The 18,901-nt window shown below is 49.8% G+C and overlaps 1 protein-coding gene across 3 annotated transcripts in view; it reads left to right on the top strand.

Annotated features, from left to right (window-relative positions):
- RXRG (retinoid X receptor gamma) overlaps positions 1–18,696 on the top strand; it is a 40,384-nt gene extending 21,688 nt beyond the window's left edge. For 2 of the 3 annotated variants that reach the window (XM_054213004.1, XM_054213006.1), the window contains exons 2-11: positions 6,013–6,272; positions 9,474–9,618; positions 10,318–10,497; positions 14,202–14,362; positions 15,092–15,221; positions 15,829–15,961; positions 16,698–16,789; positions 17,018–17,123; positions 17,975–18,113; positions 18,471–18,696. In XM_054213004.1, the coding sequence (XP_054068979.1) occupies positions 6,013–6,272; positions 9,474–9,618; positions 10,318–10,497; positions 14,202–14,362; positions 15,092–15,221; positions 15,829–15,961; positions 16,698–16,789; positions 17,018–17,123; positions 17,975–18,113; positions 18,471–18,566 (1,442 nt within the window). In that variant the 3' untranslated portion in view covers positions 18,567–18,696. Of the gene's footprint in view, positions 1–6,012; positions 6,273–9,473; positions 9,619–10,317; positions 10,498–14,201; positions 14,363–15,091; positions 15,222–15,828; positions 15,962–16,697; positions 16,790–17,017; positions 17,124–17,974; positions 18,446–18,470 lie in introns of those variants that run through there. The other variant, XM_054213005.1, reaches the window with a different exon arrangement.
- The last annotated feature ends 205 nt before the right edge of the window (positions 18,697–18,901 follow it).

Raw genomic sequence — 18,901 nt, 5'->3', positions numbered from 1 at the left:
TTCAGTCAAATCAGACGAGGACCTCAAAATAGCATCTGATGCTGAGCCAGCACCAGGGCAGGTGAATGTCTCATGTGCTTCCAGCCCACTGCTGCTTGTGGGCCACGGTTTTGGATGGCCCCTGTTTGCAAGGACGGTGCAGGAGCATTACCTGAGAGAAGAAGCTCTTCCCACGTCCTGGAGAGCTGAGGGGAAACTTTCTCCTGCTTGTTGGTCTCCTCCTGTGCAGATCCCTGTTGCAAAAGCCCCTGTTCACATTTGTGCCAGCACACCTCCAAAAATTTTTGTTCCTCTGACGTTAGCTGTCAGGGGAAGGCTGCATTATTTATTGACTCAGAGTTGAGTGGAAAGATGGAAGCACAAAGGTTACTGGACCTTAAAAGCAAGGCAAAAATAATAACCTTTCTGTAGGATATTAGCATGGCGATCTGTACCGCCTGTGGAGATCTGCTTGGACAGTTAAAAATATCACCAGAAAGGGAATAGTTTTTCAGTGTAGTTTCCGTGTATTAAACAAAAACTACTTCTGCAGTCATATCAGCAAAACTTTGATTCCAGTTAACATGGGTTCCCTCCTACATAACTGCATCCAGTTTCAGGAGTGTTTCTCACAGGTATTTCCCCTTGAAGGTCATCCCCAAGGACGAGCTGCCTGCCAAGCTGTACTTCCCACGCACACTCGTGCTCCTCAGCTGAAATCATCCCTTCTCTGTGTGTCTCTTCCCACTTCTTGGTGCTCTCTGATCTGTGGAGGTTGAAGTATCTGCGAAGTTTTGCTAGTCATGTGTCAGGCAGGGTGATTTGCTCCTTTAATTGTTCATGCCAATGGAATGAACCCTTTCTGTCTATATCTGAAGCCTGAGAGGCACAAGCGTGTTTTTCATTATTTGAAGAGTTTGTTCCAGCTTTTGATTCTCTCTGATATTTAAAAGAAAACCATGGAGGTTGAAAGTATCATCACCTCTCGGCTTGCCAGAGATCTGCAGGTCTCAGGAGGCCGGATTGCTTTAGGCCTTAGTTGAAGAAAGACCCCGGTGTTTAACACTGATACCTTTCCTCTCAAGGCTTTGCTAGGTGTTAGAGCTTTAACCAAAACCAACTTGTAACCCATGTTGGTTAAATAGACAGTGTATGTAGGACCTGGTTGTTTCTGGTGCCTGTGCGTTCTCATTCCACTTTCTGCTCAAACAGAATTGCTGAGACTGGTGTTTCCTGCCAGTATTTGGTTGAAAGTCAAGACATCTTTATTGGTTGCAGGCTGGACGCTTCTCTTCCCACTGCCTTGGCCGAGGCATTTTTGGCCCTGTGCTCTCTTGCAGCTTGTCTTTGCTTCCATGCCCGACTTTACCTGTGAAGCGCTGACAGAGGTATCCAAGCTGGCTTTATTGAGCTAGTGTTGGTCCTGGACCAGTTGAGCTGTGTTAGCCCAGACCTGGCTGTTTAGCTTCGGTATGTTGGACCTGGAGCTCTATGCTCTGCAGGTACATCCATCGGACACCTACGCTTCTACTGGGAGGTAGATGGTGTTCATCTATTCCTGATTTTGTGAGGCTGTTCATGCAAGTTTCCCACTTTGAACTAGGATTTTTGTGAAGATGAAGGTGAAACACAGATGGAAGTGGAGTATCAAAGCTTTGTGTCCTTGCTCAGCTTCAGTGGCTGGGGGGTGAATGTTGTCGATGTCCTCAAGGGCACTGTTTTTAAAAGGCAGAGAACAGAGTGGTTCTTAGGGTCTTCCCTCATTATTTTTTCTATTGTCAGCAGAGTTGTTTATGCTGACATTAGATGTGATCCTTATTCTGAATGCTAAAGCAACAGGATGGACGTTGTGTCTTTCTGCATGCTTCCAACCCACCGCTGCTCTTTGCAGCAAGTGATGTGATGCGTTTGCAGAGGCAGTTTGAAACAGCAAAGCACACGGAAGCAAATTTCTTCTTAAACTTTGCTTCCTATAAAGAGAAGGCTAATGTGTGTGCCTGTCTGTACAAGAGAGCTCATGGAGGGTTGATTTGAGGCGCTGGGTTCTCTGGACACTGCATGTTCGCAGTGGAGACATCAGAGAATCCACACAAGGTAGTTCCCTCCTGTTCTCTCTTCCCCTGTGTCTCCAGGAGAGAAATAAATACGATATGAGGCTTCCCTGAAACTACCTGTCCAAGCATTAATGGCAAGGGGGGAGATAGGGGAGAAAGACATGAACGGCCCCATTTGTGGATCAGAAATAAGCTGGTCTTGAATCTGGAGAATGTGGTTACGAGCAGTAGCAAGCCCTGTGCTTGATGCAGGGTCTTGGCCAGTCTTCCCCAGCAAAGGTGGGGGACCTGGCCAGTCTGGGAGCTGCATTTGGTGCCCATGGGCAGGGGCTGTGCTAGCTGCGGAGCCCTCGCCTCCCGACACAGGGCAGCCCTCTGCTCTGCAGGGCCCCCTCGCAGCCAGCTGAATCCCCGGCATCGCTTGTCACCTCGCATTACCTGACGGACAGACTCCGGGCCCGCTTTGGTCTGTGTAAATGTCACCTGTGCCGAATGCCGCTGGAGAGGCGGGGGCGGCTGGCCACGGCTGGCACGCAGGACTGAGTCCCGTCTCCCCAGTCCCCCCCTGCTCTGTCCCAGAGCTGCTTCTCCATCACAGAGCAGCTCCTTGCTGGTCCAGCTCTGCTGCCATGCTGATGTTTCTGTTTGTCCCCCCAAATTGTGGGAGAAAAACCACGCCATCCCTGCAAACCCAAAGCCTTTCTGGTTGCTTTGTGTTAGGAGATACATGGTACTGTTTTCTACCAAAATGAATTGGACTTGCAATCTCTGCTGTTTGCACTGTCCGAGCCAGTCTGGCTCCTTTGGACTGAAACAACTTTGAGGGTACTCAACTCAGGGAATAAGTAACTCCGTTGTCAAGGATGCCTTGGCATGGCCCTTCCTGCACACCTTCTGCCAGCTGTGCAAATCGTCCCTCGCACAAGCTGATAACCTGGTAGCACTTGCATCTTATACCCCTCTTGGAGCGCACCTGTCTGAAAATGAGAAGCTGAGGGGAGTATTTCCACAGGTGTGGGGGTTGCACTTCTGCTCCCTCAGGGACTGGCTTGGCAGAGTTATCCAAGGAAAGGCCTGGAAGTCAAAGTCTGGACCACCTTGCAGGAGTGGTTTGCATTGATTTACTTATTTGTTTTTTTTCCTTTTCTCCTTTTTAAAGTAGGGTTTGTATTACAGTTTATAACAAATGGATGAAATTGTTCATTGGTAAAAAGAAAGTTAAAATTGATTGGGTGTGTTTTGGTTTTGGGGTTTTTTGACCAATAGGTTTGTCCCAGACCTGGCAGGACAGCGTGGTCAGGCACCTTGGGAGCAACCTTATTAACTCTGTTTTGTGTCATCAGGCTCTGGTAGAGCCTGGCTTTACACCCATGTGCTCTCCTGTAGCTTTTCTCATTTATCTGTCCATCTCTACCAGCAAACACTCCTTCATGCGTTCATGTGTCCTCTTTGGTGTCCCATTGCTGGGTAAGAGAGGAGGCACAAGCCCTCCAGGCTTCATGGCTTCAACCTTTGATCCCATCCTGGGGACTAGGAGATTCCCCTGGCCGTAGCCCTTGAACACAAGCACACCATGGGGCTTGTCATGGCAAGCAGTCTCCTTGGGTGAAAGCCTTGCTCTGGCTCCATGAAACCTGGAGCCTTTCTAGTGGAGAAACAGTGGTGACAGTGTTTCTGTAAGGTGTTGCGTAAGTGCAGACAGTTAAATAACTCTCCCGGAAGTCTTTTCTTGTTGGTTTAAATCTTCTTCATGATACTTTCAAAATATGCCCTTTTCTGTATTAATGGAAAAGGATGAAGAATTATTCTTCTCCTTAGCTGTGCTGATGTGATAGATTTCTGCCCAGTCTCCCCTTCAGTGGCTTATTTTCCAAGCTGAAGAATTCTCAAAGGCAATGTTGTTTATCTAGTTGTTTAAAGAGGCATAAAACCAATTTCTTTATAAGTTTGTGCTACAGATGCTGGAGAGAACTGCATGCTATGGTACCAGACTACTCGCAGGTGATGAAAAATGCACTTGCTTTTCTTTGAAGCCGATAATGGCACAAGTCTGGATGCTCCTTTTAAGTCCCAGAAAACAACCGAGGTGCTTCTGTGAGCTCAATGCTTTGGTAAGGTGGGGGCCGGGCAAACAACACATCTTCTGCCCACTGCTAAAGGCTCTTCTGGCAGCTGTCTCTAGGGTGAATGGCTTTTGCACTTGGAAGCCGTTACAAGGTAGGGATTTTGCTGTCTACTAACAGAAAACAGGCTGCGTGCCTCCATGATGGTGGCAGGGGGACATGGGTGACTTTCTTCAGCAGCAAGTGGGAGGCCTGGCTCTGCCTCCAGACCGCCTCGCTGCCTCCAAGGCTTCTACTGCTGTCATTGAGCCGGCTTCCTCTTGCTGCACATCGCTTTCCCACTGGGAGAATTGATCCAAAAAGCCAAAGCAAGAATTGACAAAGACCTTTTCTCCCCCTCCCTCTGCAGAATTAAGTCTGAAGTGGGTTGATAACAGCAGATCGAGTCCTCCTTGACTCTGACAAATGTCTTTAATGTTATTCAGCAAGCTGACCTTTTCCCGTCTTTATTGTGCATCTTCCCTTTGAATCAGATTTGATTGTTACTTCAGGTAAAATAACAAACACTGTCACGTAAATAACTTTGCAATAATGTTAAAAGGAGGATAAAAAAACAACTCCAAACAAACAAAACACCAAAGCGCTGCCTTACTTGCAAATGCAATGGGAACAAGAATCCTCTGTGCCAGCCATGGAAAACCAACTGTGTGACCTTCCCAGACAACATCTTTGCATTGCTACTGCAGGGAATGGTCTCCTGTGCTGAAAAGCCAACAGAGGAAACAACAGTTCATTGAAATGTTAACAACAGCTAATGCTAACTGGGGTTGGTAAATTCTAGGGGAGGGAGAAAAGGTCATATAAATCCTTAAAATACAGTTAGATACATAACCGTTCAGGACTAGTGGGCATTTCATGCCCAGATTCTCTCTGAATATTTGAGACTGACGTTACAGAAGGCAGCGTTAGGCCTTGGGTGAGGTGTTCGGCCTCAGAGGCTGCCCTGAAGTGGCAACGATCAAGGTTATATTGCTTTTCTATGCCACATCTTCCCCGGCGGGGTTCAGGGCCAGAATGATCTCATGGGGCTACTGTGAGGCTCAGTTTGGCAATGTGCGCTGGAGCCCTTTATTGTGGAAGGAGGAAACTCCCTTCCCTTGTGACTGTGAGATTGTCTGCCTGGGCATGTCTGCGTGGCCGCAGTTTCTGCTCGACCTCGTACTAAGTGAGGAAAAGTAGTGGACAAAATATTTTGTGGGTGCCTTGTCCTGTCATCTGTGTTGCTTGCATGTCGTGGGCAGTTTCTGTCCTGTGTTCCTCTAGCTCCTCCTGAAGACGCTGGCATCAAGTTTCGAGAGCTGGAGGAACGTGTGAAATAGCATGGTGGGGAAGGTAAGGGAGCGGGAAAGGGAAGAGCTGAGCCATGGGAAGAGAAAGAGGAGCCTGCTGAGCATGATGCCTGAGCCATTGCAGGGAGCAAAGGTGCTTATGAGACATGGGGAGCATTTTAGGGTTTCCAGCCTGGTTGGTGGGGATTTCATGGTTTCAGATGTGTGCTGACTCTAGAGCCAGCTTGGACAAAAGAAATGGGATCTCCGGGAACACTTCAAGAGACAAACCAGCCTGAGGCAGGCAGGCAGTGGTGTCTTCTTCCAAGTCAGCCGAGACACTGAAGCAGTGAAGGAACATTTGATTATTAAGTATTAGCTTCATGATATGTTTTGTTGCTGTGTGTAACTCTATTTCCCATACCATAACCAATGTTTTGCTCTTTCCCTTTATAGCATAAGGCATGTTTGCTGGTTGGCTTTGAGCCTTGGCCAGCATCTAAGCTGACACAACCAAGGCCGGGCAGCTGATCGTTGTACAGCCAACCTCGCTCACAGTGTACGTAATCTTTGTGCTTTTCCCTGTAGATTCCCCTGTTCATGCCAGCTCCACATCTATGAGCCCATCGTCAAGCCTTTCCACAGGAAATTCAGTGGACGGGCACCACAACTACCTCGAGGCCCCTGCAAACGCCTCCCGGGCGCTGCCGTCCCCCATGAACGCGATCGGGTCTCCAGTGAACGCACTGGGCTCACCGTACAGAGTCATCGCGTCCTCCATCGGCTCACACCCCGTCGCTCTCTCCTCAGCCCCGGGCATGAATTTTGTGACACACACCAGTCCGCAGGTAGGTTAACGTGCACACTTGCTTTGCTACCACTCGCGGTGCTCAGAGACTGGGGTACAACTCAAACACTTGAGGGAGTGGGTTGGCTGTTAGAATCTGGTGTGTTTTGGCCACTTAGGGAGGTCATCTGTAAAGAACAATTTCCAGCATATGAATCTTTCTACATAAATCACCATGGCACAGGCACAGAGAAGACACCTGTATATATTTCAAAATCCCTTCACAGTAAGGGCAGAGAGCTAATTCCCAGGTCTGTTCTCACCATGGGTGTGATCCAGTTCCCCTCCGCTGCATCTATTGCAGTGTGTATAATTACTGTACATGGAAATAATCAGGATAGCTGAGGGCTGCAGCATGTGAAGCATTCCCCTTCCTCCTGTAAAAAGATACCTGCTTTGTTTCATTATTTGGAAAGGAGACAGACTTTCTAGAGAGAGACAAATGTTACTGCTAAATGCCAGCCACATACTGTGTTGCATATAAACTTTGCCTGAAGAAAAATGAAGCGCTCCTGTCCTTACTGCCTGAGCTCACTCAGGTGCTGAGGTTTCCCCTTCAGACAGGGAGGATGCCCAGGGCTTGGGGTCAGTGCCTCCCCAGAGCCATGGATGGGCTGGGAGCCTCCTGGGGTGGCTCTGTAGGCTAGGGACAGGGACGCGCTGCCCCAAGAGCCAGGCACCTCCTCCAGCATGGCTGGGACCAAGGTGGCAGTGTGGGATTTTGGTCATGTGGTGAAACACTCTGGGAGTGCAGATTTAAGTAGAAATTCTGCCTTTTATTAACAAGACTTTGTGTTTTATTAGTGGGACCTGAAGGTAGGGAGTGCTCAAGAGCCTCATGGCTCCTGCTGAAGAGGCAGCAAGGAGATTGTCTCTGAGCCCCAGACCCTGCTGCCCAGTCTCCACAGTCTATCTGAAGCTCTTCCCAGTGCCTGCCACCAAGGCTGGGAGAGGATGGTGTAGGGAGGCCCTTGGAGAGGTCTTGAGGGATTTGTCAGGTTTGGCTTACCTTTCACCAACAACCTCAACTCCTGCATGGGTCTGGGCTGTCTGCTGCAGGTGTACTGGGCATCCTTCTTCCCCTGGCACCACCCAACTGTTCCCCATTGACCCGACAATATTTGTGCCTGTGGCATCCCAGGCAGGTAATTGGTGGTGGTGAAGCTGGTGGCAGCATTGGCTGCATGGAAACCTTTGCTTTGGGGCTGGGAAGGCTCCGGGAAGTGGTTTCCCCAATCCAGGCACCGCGCCAAGTTCCCAGCTCCGAGGAACGGGTTTCATTTGTGTTGCCTCTAATGCAAGGAGACAGCTGGGCCTTGGGGATTCGGCAGGGAGGCCGCTAATGGATTTGGGTTCAAGCAGTTGTTCCAGTTATCATCCATGGTTGCACTTAACCTGCAGAAGTCAAGCTCCGAAGACACTGATGGCTAAAACTCCCCCATTTCTCTCTCCATATACACCCTCTCTCCCTGTTATTGTCTCAAAGTGCAGCCAGAGAGAAAAAGTGGTACCTGAGCTCTGAGTAACACTTTAAACCATAAAAGGTTCCTCCTGGCTCAGCATCTTGCCACGAAGAAGTTTCCAGGGTAAAAAAAGTGGCTGGACACTTGTGTGGAGGAAGGGGTTGATTTCTCTCTTCCTTGGACCAAGTTTGGATTTTGAAGCATTAAGGATTTACAGCTGCCCAGTACCCGGGCTGAGTCTCCACTGGGGAGAGCGAGCCTCTGGGTAATTTTTTCCTATCACTTTTATTTTCCAGTGCAGCAAAACAAGCTGGCTCCTAACGTGGTAACTTTTGCTGGATAATTTGTATTTTCAATGTCATCAGCCTGTTGAAGCTTTCAGAATGAAGGGACAGGGCTGAGAGAAGATGAAAACAGGCTTCATCTTTTTGTTTTTCTAATGACACTTGCAAAAATCCCAAAGGGATGAACCCTTCTTGTTCTTTGCTGAAATTCCCTGTGGAAATTATTATACTTTTTCATGGGAAATGGGCAGTTTCTCGGAGCAAACGGAGAACTTGCAACAACATGCGTGAAACAACAACATGCATGAAGTTGAGTGGCTCAGATATTATGGAGACTGTAATGAAGGCTGTAGCTGGATTTTTCACCCAAAGCCTTGTTTTCTGTCCCTACTTCTGCCCTCTTGCTGGGAAGTCAAAATTTAGCTGATAAATTGCGGCAGCTGTTAAAAACAAGCTCAGTGATGAAGAAACCATCCCCAGTCCTCAAAGCATGGCAATGGGAAAGATGATTTGATGGTGGTTTTGGAGAGATGTTACTCTGCCTAGACAATTTTTGACAAGATGTGCTCAAAGGCCCTTAATCCTCACTGCCCTGCCAACAACAGCTCAAAAGACAAATAGCAATAAAACGAAGCCCTCAGCAACATCAGGCTTGGGTCTCTAATCGATGTCGGTTTGTAACCTTTAACTTGCAGCAGCCGTGAGCAGCTCCTGGGGATCTCAGCTGGGGGCTCTGGGCCGTTCGCCTGCATCTCACTGCAGCTGACTTTAGATGCTCAGCCTGCTCTCCCTTATTTTTTTTATTTTTTTTTTTAATCTGGCATCACCGAATCTGCTCTGTTCTCCAGCCTGTGATAGTGTTTGGGAACCTGAGTCCCAGGGAGTGACCAAGATGTTTTCATGCATTTATGCAGATTTGCATATCACAAGTCAGGGAAGCTAACCCACTTAGCGCTTACTTAAAAAAAAATAAAAAAGAAAACAAACATCATTATAGCTTCTCCGGCCATGCAGCAGTGCAGGTTTAACTGTAACAAATCGCCTGGCTCCTTCCTTACTAAGCTGTTAGCATTCGAGGTCACAAGCAGCCAGTGATCAGCATCCTGTAATGAAGCGGGCAGGATCCCACCAGCGCTGTCGCTTGGAGGCTGTAACTGAGCAGCTGAGGGTTGCCGCCTGCCCTTTTCCAGCTTTGCTTAGTCCTGGCTTTGGTTACAGCATCAGGGCAGGGTGAGAGGCAATATCTGCTACCAGGCATCTGCTTAAACCCCTCCAGCTGGATTCACCAGAGGATGTCTGTCTGCCCATGGCAGCCCCATGGAGTGGCTGGGGATGAGCTTGTGGGACGAGCCCAGCAGGGGCAGCAAGGGAGGGGTCAGCTCAGTTTGGGGTTGGTTTCATTGAGGTGTATGAGTCTCGACCCTCTAACCTGTCTTGTGGCTTCTGCTTCTGCAGCTCAACATCCTGAACAATGTCAGCAGCTCAGAGGACATCAAGCCTTTGCCAGGTCTCCCAGGGATCGGGAACATGAATTATCCATCTACAAGCCCAGGATCCTTAGCCAAACACATCTGTGCCATCTGTGGGGACAGGTCCTCGGGTAGGAGGTTTTCTTTCTTAGGGAAAGCTTTGTGCAATGAAAACTCCCCTGATGCTCTGAAGCAAAGCTCACGCAGGAGTGAACGCTGCGGAGGCTCGCTGGGGCCATACTGGCACTGCGGGATTCATAGCTGGGTCTGGCTCACCCAAGGGGGAGGCTGTCTGTTTTGCAGATTAGTTGCCCTAAGCCCAAAAGAGAGCAAACCTAAAAGCCATGCGCATCTCCCTTATGTGTATAATCTCACTTTACATTTTGTCCCTGTTTATCAAAGGTAAATATATCAAAATCACTGTCGTCTTATTTACTTGTGCTTTGTGTTAGCTGGCCTTTGCCTGTGCCTAGGTTTTTCTCTCCTACTCCAGAGACCTGCAGCCTGGCCGTGCCTTGCACCCCCTGCTCCATATCAGTGCACCCCATTTGCTACCTATTCTGCACTTGCACTGCACCTAAGATGTGGCTCCATATCCTTCCCCTTCCATATCCTTGCAGTCCCTCCTTATCACAGGAAAGCAGCGGTCTTATAGTTTGACTGCTGCTGGTCACTATTCCTGTTAAGAGCCACTAGAGCCAAGTCCAGCCTGCTAAGGTGATACCCTGCAGCCATTTTTTTCACCTTTGGGGTTGGTTCGAGCTTTTTCTATGCCGTAGGGAAGGGCAGATGCCTGCCTGCCCACTGATGGCCTGCCCTTGCCTCCCTAGGGAAGCACTATGGGGTGTACAGCTGTGAGGGCTGCAAAGGCTTCTTTAAGAGGACAATCCGGAAGGACCTGATCTATACCTGCCGAGACAACAAGGACTGCCTCATAGACAAGCGCCAACGCAACCGCTGTCAGTACTGCCGCTATCAGAAGTGCCTCGCAATGGGGATGAAGAGGGAAGGTACGTGTGGGCTGGTGGAAGGAATGAGCTTTTAGAAATTTTCCTTACATTCATTAGGGCGAATCTGGCTCTTGGTGGCCCTCCAAGGCTAGAGCATTGTAAAAACTCACGCTGACAGCTTCAGGGCATTTTTGACCTTGTTTCGTAAAGGAAATGAGGATGATGGGGAAGCTATTGCACTGTAATTTTTTTCACATCCCATCTAAACACACATACTGGTGACTATTGAACCTGTTAACAAATTTTGACCCAAGCTTGCGTTTAGTTAGTGGCCCTTAATGGCCTGGACCCCTTGTACCCCTGTAAGCCTTTGCTGTGGGCAGCACCCAACAGTGAGGAGTCCTGCAGCCTGCTTGTCTCCTGTGTGAATAGAAACCTCCTTTTTTGTTTGCAGCTTCCTGGCTTCATTTGTCACCTAATTCTTGCACTGAAAGATGAGGGTGGATGATTTCTTTCTATTTTTTATTCTATAGTTCTTTGTCATTTCCACTCTTAACCTCACCTTTGGTACAGCTCCCATCCTGTGGTGGCTTTGTGCTGCAGGAGAGAGCTGTATGGAAACGGTTCATGCAGCCTCTCCCATGCTCCACATATGGGAGTGGAGCAATTCCCAAAGGACCGTGTTTCCGGTACAAACCACCAAGTGTTGATCTGGTGCAAGGATCCAACCTGAGGCAATTGGACTTAAGGGATTTTGCACTGACTTGGAGGAAGCCTCCAAAGAGCTGCTGAGAGTGACACATGTCCGCTGTGCGTCCCGCAGCCCTGTCTCTCCTCCCACGCAACTCCAGAGAGTGTGAAGATCTTTGTAAAAGCCACCACTGAGTGAATCTCTGCTGCAGGCAAAGAAAAGCCCAGTGGCATGGGTGTTTATCTGTCTGCCTCTGCCCCCTGCAGCTAACTGCTCCCTTGGTAGAGCAAGGGCTGCCGAGCTGTATTGTCTCCCAAATTATACTGACAGATGCAAGGTCAGGTAGTGACAAGTAGCACAGCTTTTAAACTGCTTTTTTCCCCCCAAGATAAAATAACTGTTGCACCTGCAGGGTTGAATGCCAGCAGGCAGTGTAGCTGTCCCTTTTGGTGGCCACACTGTCCCTCTGCGGAGCGTGCCAGTTGCTCCCTGTGCAGGAGGTCAGACAGTGCAGGGCAGAGCCTGGGGGGGAAGCTGTAACGCTGAGCACAGGCTGAGCCTCATCCCATTCCCTGTACCATCATCAATGCTGTGTTTCCTCAACCACTCAGGACAGCAGGGGCCTGTCAAATGCCAGGCTTGAATCAAAAACCTAATCCCAGGCACAGCTTTCCCTTCCAGCTGGGTGTGAAGTGGTTCCGAGGACCAGGGTGTCAACACAACTTTCCCTTTGCAGAGCCTGAAAATTTAAACCCCAGGATCCTGGTGGATCCTACAGGGGTTTGGCTGCAATAATCACAGGGGCTTTCTGCGAGCTGCAGAAACTGGGGACAGATTGCAGCTTGAACAAGGAATCCTGGATGAGTTTGGGGGCTGAGGCATGGGACTGGTATTTCCTTTGCATGCTCACTCTTCCACTAAGATTTTGATGACTTCAGAAACACTTCCCTGGCTTCTTCCTGTCCACTACCCTAAAGAGGACAAATTCTTCCCCCATCTGTCTGGCACATATGTGCGTCCTATGTTGCCATCCCTCGCCAGTGCCAGCCTGGATGCTCTGCTGACCCATCTCCTTGGGTGCTGCCAGTTCCCCAGCAGCTGGGCAGTGCTGGGAAGCACATCCTCCCAGCTGGCAGAAATGCAGGGAAGTGCCGAGCATTCAAAGTGGTCCTGAGTCTCGGTGCTGAGGAACCTCCTGTGGTTTGGCCCTTCCCCTGAAAGCACCCTAACATAAGGCAGGGTAAGGCAAGGGCTCATTTCCTGACACCATGGCGAACAGCAGTGCTGTAAAGACAAGTGGGAAAGAAATCTCCTGGTGCAAGTATCTGACCTACAAGCTTGTCACACCCTTCTTCCAGCAGCACTTACCTGTTTGAGAAAATGGGGATCAAGTTCCTCCCGCAGGCTTGTTGTGAGCTGTGGGCTTGCTGAGCTGGCCCCTTCCTTGGTGTCCCCTGGTGCTTAGGCAGATCCCCTCTCCTCTTAAAGGTGCCTTTATCCCTTGGCCTTGGTGGTTTTCCCCCTCCTCTGGATACTGACTGCCTGGTGCTTAACTAACAGGTGGGGGAGCCATTAACCTGTTGGATAGCGAAGCACTCACGTCTGTGGGGCGGGGGCCAACTTTGCAGCCACCTTCTCCCCCACTGAAGCTTTCATTTCAGGTGTATAAATGCCTACAGCTCGGGACAGGCTGTTCTGTGGGACCAGGCCAGCTGCATACCTGTCCCTTAGGGGCTACGGGGCACTTTGGGCCCCTGCTTGCTGCTGTAGGCTGTTTTTTAGCCTAGAGAAAAGGAGGCTGAGGGGGAGACATTATCACTCTGTACAACTCCCTGAAAGGAGGGTGTAGAGAGGTGGGGGTCAGTCTCTTCTCCCAAGTAACAAGTGATAGGATAAGAGGGAATAGCCTCAAGTTGCGCCAGGGGAGGTTTAGACTAGATATTAGGAAAAAATTTTACACCGAAAGGGTTATTAAACATTGGAACAGGCTGCCCAGGGAAGTGGTTGAGGCACCGTCCCTGGAGGTATTTAAAAGCCGGGCAGACGCAGTGCTTAGAGACATGGTTTAATGATGGGTTTTGTCAGAGTTAGGCTGATGGTTGGACTTGATGGTCTGAAAGGTCCCTTCCAACCTGGGTGATTCTATGATTCTATGCTCACACGGGGGAGCGATGCTGGCAGGACTGTAGTTTTGGGACGTTTCTCTCCAGCGATGAGCTAAACAATGATATTGACACCTACTGGTCAGGTCTTTTGGCTTGTTTGTTGGTTTTGTTTTGTTTTAGCAGGATTTTCTTATTTCCCTTTGGAATTTCTCCAACAAAAATGCGCACCCAGGACTTCTCTTGAGCACAAGGCTTAGCATACTGTGTACTCGTGTCCTACACGGACTTGTCCTCCACACACCCAGCAGCCCTGGGAGTTAATAACAGATCTGGAGAGAATTTCAGTGATTAAGTCAGTAGATATTTTGGAAAATGTACAGAGGTGGTAAAAGAGGGGCATCTGAGGTGCTTAGAACTGCTTTCTAGTGGGGAGGGCAGGGAAGAGAGGTGGTCAGGGGAGAGGTGATACCAGGACTGGGCCAGGCTGGGTAAGTGATTGCTCAGGAATGAAGCAAGCAGCATGTGTGGATCCAGCTGGGGGTGAGGGACCATCTAGCCCTGCTGCTGGATGCTCTGGCTGCCACGGGACTGTTTGAGGCACGCTGTAAGGACAGCAAACCTCAGTGTCTGGGTGCTGGGTCCCTCCTGCTTCCTCCAGCATCTAGTGACAGCTGAGTCCAGGCTGCCACCTGGAGGTATCAGTTCCTCTTGCCTCTATTCTGGAGATTCATACCTTGGAAAGAGCAACTTTATATCAAATTTGGAGCCTACTGTTCTACAGCAACCCCAAAGTTATTGGGGGGTGGTGGGGATAGCCATTTGAATGGATATACATCTGAAATAGCCATTTATTTTCTGTTCTCCCCCTCCTGAGGGGGTTTCTCATCCCTCCTCCCAGATGCAATGGGACCCACTGTGAGCAGGTAGGTGTTGCTGTGGGTGTAAAGAGCTGTGTTTCTGTCCTGCAGCTGTGCAGGAGGAGAGGCAGAGGAGCAGGGAGCGGAGTGAGAATGAAGCCGAGTCCACAAGCAGTGGCAGCGAGGACATGCCTGTGGAGAGGATCCTGGAAGCTGAGCTGGCAGTCGAACCCAAGACGGAAGCGTACAGCGACGTGAACACAGAGAGCTCAGTAAGGGGCACTAAAATCACATACAGCTCGAGATGAGGGCCTTCACGGTGTGATTTGAAAGGACAAACCCCATGTGAACGGCTGGCATGTTGCAAGGGCTTTTTGCTTTGTAGTGCCTAAAAATCCCCAACAATTGTTCTTTTGAAGCTACTCTGAATAACAACTGGAAAACAGCCTATGCGTTATTTTCCTAGCAATTTTTTTTCCAGTTCCCTTTGGTTTCAGTGAGTAGATATGGCAATAGGTGGATGCCAGAGAGCCTGAACCCTGTGCTGGCTTCCACAGTTGCACAGCTCTGGGCACTGCTTGTCTGTCCCAGGGACCAAGACTGCAATGGAGTTGGACACAGCAGGTTTACTGCCGTGGTTTTACTCTTTTGGATAAGCAGCCTCTGAACAGCAGTTTTGATGGCTTTTAGATGTGCTCCGGGAAGCAGGACTGCAGCCTGCCATGTAGGGCTTGCTTTGCAAAGAACAGCAAGCAAACAGAAAAGTCTAGCAACCAGCTGATTTGGCTGGTTGTAGAGGGGATAGTAGTAATTAATATCTTCTCTTTTCAACAGTGCACAGCAGTGATTATTGGCAATCTGATCATTTTGCTTGTGGCTCTGAGTATCGTTAACTTAATCTGATACCATGTGCAGTGCAGACAGCAATTACCAAAGATTTTACATTAACAAATTCTGCTCTTTTCCTCTGCTCTTTTCCTTTTGATATCACTCTTAATTAGACAAATGACCCCGTCACCAACATATGTCATGCAGCTGACAAGCAGCTTTTCACACTCGTTGAGTGGGCCAAGCGAATCCCCCACTTCTCTGACCTGACTCTGGAGGACCAAGTCATTCTTCTCCGGGCAGGTAACGTCTCCTACCTGTGGCCTCTGGGGCTGTTCCTGGTGTCCCTGTCCCTTCTCTGGGCTGCATGCCCTGCCAGCCAGGCTGGATGGTGAATCCTGAGCTGATTCATCCCTGCTGTCACAGGGCAAGCGACCCATCCTGAGCCATGCTGAGCGGTTGGCAGAGGCTGTGGATGGGGCAGTGGAATCTGTGGTTTGTTACCCTCTTCATACAGACATGTTAGGAGGACTGGGGGAGAGGGAATAAATGTGTCTTGTTAATGGAATTCTTATAACTACAGAACTTGCTATGTGTGCGGCACATTAGGTGCAATGTGCAAAATGATGTAAAGGGGTTGCTGATGCAAGGAATATGTTTTTTTTAATGAGGAAAAAATGGCATCTTGCCCCCCTCCTCCTCCCCCTCCTTTTTTTTTTTTTTTTGGCACTTTAAGCATTTTTCTGCACGTTCCTTGCTGCTGGAAAGGGTGCAGTTGGTACCTGGGGTCCCATCTCTCCTGTGAGCTGAGTCTGAAGCCAGCAAGGAGAAACCAGCTCTGCTGCTCCATGTGGAACTGGTATTTTTTTTGCTGAACTACCTCTTGTGTCCCGCACACCTCCTCTTGCAGGCTGGAATGAGCTGCTCATCGCCTCTTTCTCCCATCGCTCCGTCTCGGTGCAAGATGGCATCCTTCTGGCCACAGGCTTGCACGTGCACCGCAGCAGTGCTCACAGTGCTGGTGTGGGCTCCATCTTCGACAGGTACATGGCCTGTTTCTGTCATCCTCTAGCAGCGGCAGCCAGGCTGGCTCTGTCTTTCCCCTCTGAATAGACAAACTCATGGTGATTTGGGTTTAGCTTAGAATGAGGAGGAGACACTTGACTGGCTTAAAAACCAAGAATGGGATGAAAGCGCCTTGGAAATGGATTTGCAGAAGCAGATCCTTGGTTGGGTGTGCAGGGGGATGAATGCTTCTCTGCCTTCCCTCTAAGAGTTTGCCATAACTGGATCTAGAGCTAATACTGATCAGCAAGAGCTTTAGCTGGCAAAGCCTTAAACCCCAACTTGCTCATATAACGACTGCACGCGTACTGTCCGTGCCGTGCCTGCTCCCTGCCTGGCAGGACACTGTGTGACCACTCTTACACAACTGGCATGTGTAAGGGTGGTGCCCATATTTCACACAGTGAAATGGGGAGGAAAAACCCACGTGGTTTTCCTCAAGTTGAGTGCAAATTGCTCTCCATAGTCCAAACAGAGCACAGAGTGCATCTGCTGAGCAAAGTAAGATCGGAAGTGAATTTGATGCTCAGGTCCATGAATACTGATGCACATGTAGAAGAGCAGTGTGTGGCATGGCTGTCCCTCAAAGCTGCCTTTTCCTGCAGAGAGGAATTGGGGACATTCCCAGTGCCTGTCACGGATGCTTTTCAGCCCTCAGCCTTGGTGTCAATCCCTGTCTCTGATCATCTGCCCTCCCATGTCCCCCACATGCAGGGTTCTGACAGAGCTGGTGTCCAAAATGAAAGACATGCAGATGGATAAGTCGGAGCTGGGGTGCCTGCGAGCCATTGTCCTGTTCAACCCAGGTAAGTCTGAGGCCTGGGGCAGTCCCAGGTGACACACATGCCCTCAGGGCCATGGCAGGTCACAGGCGGGAGTGCTGTGGCAGTGAGCGTCAGGACTGCAGACAGACTTATCCCAGTCCCTGAGTGCATGATTAAAGAGAGCTTGAGTCCTCTCCCACCCATGGACGTGGGTGGAAAGGTCTCCTCTGCAGTGATTTCTTCCCTACCTGTATTCTCTCCCTCGTCCAGATGCCAAGGGTTTGTCCAGCCCCTCAGAAGTGGAATCGCTGAGGGAGAAGGTCTATGCCACTCTGGAAGCCTACACAAAGCAGAAGTACCCTGAGCAGCCGGGGCGGTGAGTGTCCCCAAGCGTGGCAGGCAGCACAATTCCCATCTTGGAAAGAGCAGACTGAGGCAGGGGTGACAGGGCCACCCTGGGCTGGAGCCCCAAGAAAAGTAAGGGCAGGACACCAGCCAAAATTGCCAGCAGCAGCCCAACTCCTGCAGGCTGGCATGTCCTCTCAGTGCCCTAATTCTGGGCCAGAGCCTTTAGGGTCCTGGCAAGATGCATTTTCTTGCTTTTCGATCCAATCCTACCCTCTGCTGGCCAAGCTCTCGAAACACCGGCAGCAGGATCCCTCCTCATCACCGCCAGCCAAGTGATGCGCCCACAGCATCTTCTGCTATTTTTGGCTCTGGATGTGGCTGCGGAGCGCTGTGAGCAGGGTGTGGGGAGGGGGAGGCAGCCTGCCTGCTGTCCCCCCCCTCCTCGCAGCTGCGGCTCCAAACAGAAGGCAGTGGCTGGCAGAAGCACTGCTGAGGGGTTGTGCACCCTCTCAGGGAGCCAGGGACTTTTGAAGGCTGTCTCAAGAAGGATTTCAATGGCACCATGGAGATGCAAGTCACTAGTTTAAGTCTTGGCTGGGAAGGCAATCTAGACATTTTTTTTTTTCTTCTTCATGGAAGTTTTAAAAATGCTAAATTCTGTTTTGAAAAGGTACATATTCCCCTCCACACATGAAGAGAAAAACGCTTATTCCTCTGCTTTGAAAGCATAAGGGAATCTAAGCTAGAGGACTCTCCAAGGCATTTTTGGGGGAGCATTCGGGCTCTGCTCTCCTGTGGCCCTGGTGCTGGCTTGGAAACTCGTGGGAGAGGGTGGCCAGTGTGTTCTGCATGCCTCTGACTCTTCTCTCCTCCTTCCAGGTTTGCCAAACTCCTCCTGCGCCTGCCAGCGCTGCGGTCCATCGGGCTGAAATGCCTGGAGCACCTCTTCTTCTTCAAGCTGATTGGGGACACCCCCATCGACACCTTCCTCATGGAGATGCTGGAGACACCCCTGCAGGTCACTTGAGAGTCTGGTTCCACTATGGGCAGACCCTGGTTCCCCCTGCCCCTGCACAGCCTCCTGCCCCTCTGCTCTGGGCCTACAAGAGCTCAAGAGATGTCCTCCACCCTCTGCTCCTCGTCAGTGGGATTGTTGTGTTTTTGTACAGCTGTAAATCACCCCCTCTAACCCTCCCTGGCCTGGCTGTAGGGGGTCACAGATCCTCTGACCAGTTAACCAGTCCCTTGCCCCTCTGTACAGATAATTGCTTTAAATTATTTTTTCACTCTCAATAAAAGCCAACAAAACAAATAAAATAATACATGAGAGAGGCACTGATTGGACCTGGTAGAACAGTGTCCTCTTTTGTCGCAGGTCTGGCTTGGGATGGGGCTGAGGGACCTTCCTGAGACTCTTGGGCAACCCAAATCAGGGCAGGAAGATCACTCAGGATATCACTGCGTGTGCTGATGGGCACAGTCCTCTGCCTGAGAGAGAACAGGTATTGTTGCTTCTTGCACCTCCTAAGGAAAGACCTGGAGAAACTTGTTGCTTTGAACCGGAACATTTTGTTCTACCGTCTTAAAAAGACATTCTTGGAATTTTTGAAGTAATTGAAAAAGTACATTAAAAAGTTAGCATTTTTTTTTTTTCTGAGCTAGTCCGGCCACTGAAAGAAGGACCAAAATTTTAATCCAGGTGGTGTATTTTGGGGTGACCCAAACCTGTGTACCTATGGATAACTTTCATTTTTCTGAAGCTGCTGAAGCTTTTTTTTTTTCTTCCATATTATTTGCAAGGGAAAC

This window comes from Rissa tridactyla, chromosome 8, assembly GCF_028500815.1.
Source record: "Rissa tridactyla isolate bRisTri1 chromosome 8, bRisTri1.patW.cur.20221130, whole genome shotgun sequence".
Classification (NCBI taxonomy): domain Eukaryota; kingdom Metazoa; phylum Chordata; class Aves; order Charadriiformes; family Laridae; genus Rissa; species Rissa tridactyla.
Note: the sequence above shows the minus strand (reverse complement) of the source record. Positions and strands in the feature narration are given on the sequence as shown.